This window comes from Engraulis encrasicolus, chromosome 7 (assembly GCF_034702125.1).
Source record: "Engraulis encrasicolus isolate BLACKSEA-1 chromosome 7, IST_EnEncr_1.0, whole genome shotgun sequence".
NCBI lineage: Eukaryota > Metazoa > Chordata > Actinopteri > Clupeiformes > Engraulidae > Engraulis > Engraulis encrasicolus.
Genome location: NC_085863.1, coordinates 10552993 through 10555515, shown reverse-complemented (window position 1 = coordinate 10555515; position 2523 = coordinate 10552993). Strand labels below are relative to the sequence as shown.

The following is a 2523-nucleotide window of genomic DNA, read 5'->3' as shown; positions in this document are numbered from 1 at the left end:
ATGAGGATTGCCATTGCGTTGCTGTGTTGCATTCTACGCCCAGTCTGTGCAGATGCTGTGGGGAGTAGTCCCCTGGTGATGGGTGCAGACGTCTGGGCTGATATGAGGGAGCTGAGGAGGGCGGTGCAGGAGATGACTGCTGACCTGAACCAACAGAAGGTGGAGCTGCAGGTCACCAGGACTGAACTGAAGTACAGCCAGAGCCAAGTGGAGGAGCTGAAGGAAGCCAACGCAGGTGATGACTATGAACCCAAACACCAGGCATGGAAGAGGGGTACATTTTATTTCCATACTGACCATTGTGGCTTTTATTTCCACCAATACTTAAAGTGCAGATTACAGAACCTGTGTTATAACCTTATTGTCACCAAAATAACCAAGTCTTGATCGGTTACTGAAGACACTTTGCATTCATTGTGTTAGCGAAATTCTCATGATATAGTTGAGTGTGTTCAGTAAAGAGTGATTTGGCCTGATGGCAAGTGCATTTGCAGAGGCTACTTTCCAGAGCAAAACAACCCTAACCTGTGGGGAAAGGAATTGTTTTCACACATGCATTTTGTGTCTGAAAAGATGTGCTCGCATGGCTTGAAATACTCAAACCGGGGTCATTTACCGGCCCTGCCCCATTTCTCTCTCCCAATCATTTCCTGTCTACTCTCACATTGTCCTATAATAATAATAATATAAATATAAATATAATATAAAATAAATATATAAATATAATATAAAAAAGGCCAAAAAGCCCCCGAAAAATATTTTTTAAAAATTAGAACATGCTGCCTAAACGGATGTATTAAACGTGAGAATCCATGTTGTATGTTACTGTACAGTACTGGTTGTGTGCCCATGACTTCTGTAAAGGAGAATGTATTGTGCTTCAAGCATCACTCTGTGTTCCCTAATCTATAGCCATGGAGGAGAGACTACAGGAGGAGATGAAGGACATCAAAGCCTTACATAATGGTAATAGCATATTGTGGAAACAGCTATTACATTGGTGTCATTAACAAATACCAGTTATCAGTTGTTCTGAGACAACTATAGTTGTGATAGTGAGCTATATAAATACAGATTTTATTGTATTGCATTGTATTGTATTGTTTTACAGTCGACATAAGAGCAGCCATAGGAAATGTAATGCCAAGTATCTCATTTAAGAGGGCTTCGCTTCCTGTGCATGTCTGAGGATTTCCTGTGCATATTTGTTAATGTTTGCATCCAGATGTATTTCATGTTACTACAGAGCTCCTTGTGACATAACACAATAACCTATAACAACCATTTTTGTATGTTTACTGGTAGCTGCAGAATTTAGACTTACATCTTTAGAGAACGAATTGGGAAGGCTGAAAAGAAACATCTCAGGTGAGAGATTTTACCAAGCTGAGTCTTTACCAGTCGATTAAGTTTTTTTTTCAAATTCAGTTTTTTCTAAAAAAAAGTGTTGCCTCTAATTGCCTCTCTTATTGGCCACAATTTCCCACATTTTTTTTTCTTGTTGTCTGACGTGATTGCAGGTACACCCAAGGTGGCATTCTCTGCTGCTCTAACAGAAGCTGCATACACTGGACCATTCAACACAGACATTACACTTGTGTATAGGAAGATCTTCACCAACATCGGCAATGCCTATTCACCAATTACAGGTACGATGCACTCTGAATGCTTTAATTGGTCTTTCAATTTACAGTATAGTGTGTGTGTGTGTGTGTGTGTGTGTGTGTGTGTGTGTGTGTGTGTGTGTGTGTGTGTGTGTGTGTGTGTGTGTGTAGGTGTAAATGTTAGGCCTGGCATATTTTCAATTAATTTGAAGTTCTAGTTGATTTTAGCTTTTCGCCGGCTCTCACATATCTTTCAAATGGAAGTAACTTTCATGACTTTATTATAATGGGTAATGAGTTCACGCAACATGACAACATCACTTCTCCTGTAAAATAAGTCAGCAAATCCTCTTTTACATCGTGCCAATTTCTTTGTATTTTTTAGGCATCTTCACAGCCCCAGTAAGAGGAGTATACTACATCAGGTTCACTTCCATGGGGAGATCCAGCCACAGCGTGTTGTGCAGCAGGCTGGTGAAGAATGGGGAGCAGGTCATGGCCATGCACGCGGTTCCCAATGACAGGAATGACTTCATCAGCAACGCGGTGATACTGCAGCTGGAGGTGGGCGATGTCATCTACATGCAGCTTCCCGCCACTTATCAGACGTACGATGACGATGACAACCCCACCACCTTTAGTGGCTTCCTCCTCTCCCCCCTGTGATATGGATGAAATTGGTTTATTGCTACATCGCTCTAGTAGACCTATTTGTACTATATTACTATATACATTATTTGTCACACAGCTCCCCCCTGTGGCATGGATGAAATCAGCATATTGCTATATCGCTCTAGTAGACCCATTTGTACTATACTGTAGTCTATATATTTGTCATATAAAGAGTTGACATATTTATAAATTGGAGCTAGTGCAAATGGGATGGTTATAAGTAGGCTACGTAGAGAATGTAGGCCTA

The 2523-nt window shown here is 40.9% G+C and overlaps 1 protein-coding gene across 1 annotated transcript; it reads left to right on the top strand.

Moving 5' to 3' along the window:
• On the top strand, positions 1-2270 carry LOC134453347 (complement C1q-like protein 2). Its single transcript, XM_063204226.1, has 4 exons — positions 1-235; positions 913-966; positions 1521-1649; positions 1990-2270. Exons 1-4 carry the CDS (start codon positions 1-3, stop codon positions 2268-2270), a joined length of 699 nt encoding a protein of 232 aa, XP_063060296.1.
• The last annotated feature ends 253 nt before the right edge of the window (positions 2271-2523 follow it).

What these genes read in the sequence shown, in the direction of transcription:
- LOC134453347 (XM_063204226.1), top strand. Translation starts at nt 1, where the DNA reads ATGAGGATTGCCATTGCGTTGCTGTGTTGCATTCTACGCCCAGTCTGT. An exon ending in GCTGAAGGAAGCCAACGCAG is followed by an intron (nt 236 to 912) that starts GTGATGACTATG and finishes CCTAATCTATAG; the next exon opens with CCATGGAGGAGAGACTACAG. An exon ending in TGCCTATTCACCAATTACAG is followed by an intron (nt 1,650 to 1,989) that starts GTACGATGCACT and finishes TGTATTTTTTAG; the next exon opens with GCATCTTCACAGCCCCAGTA.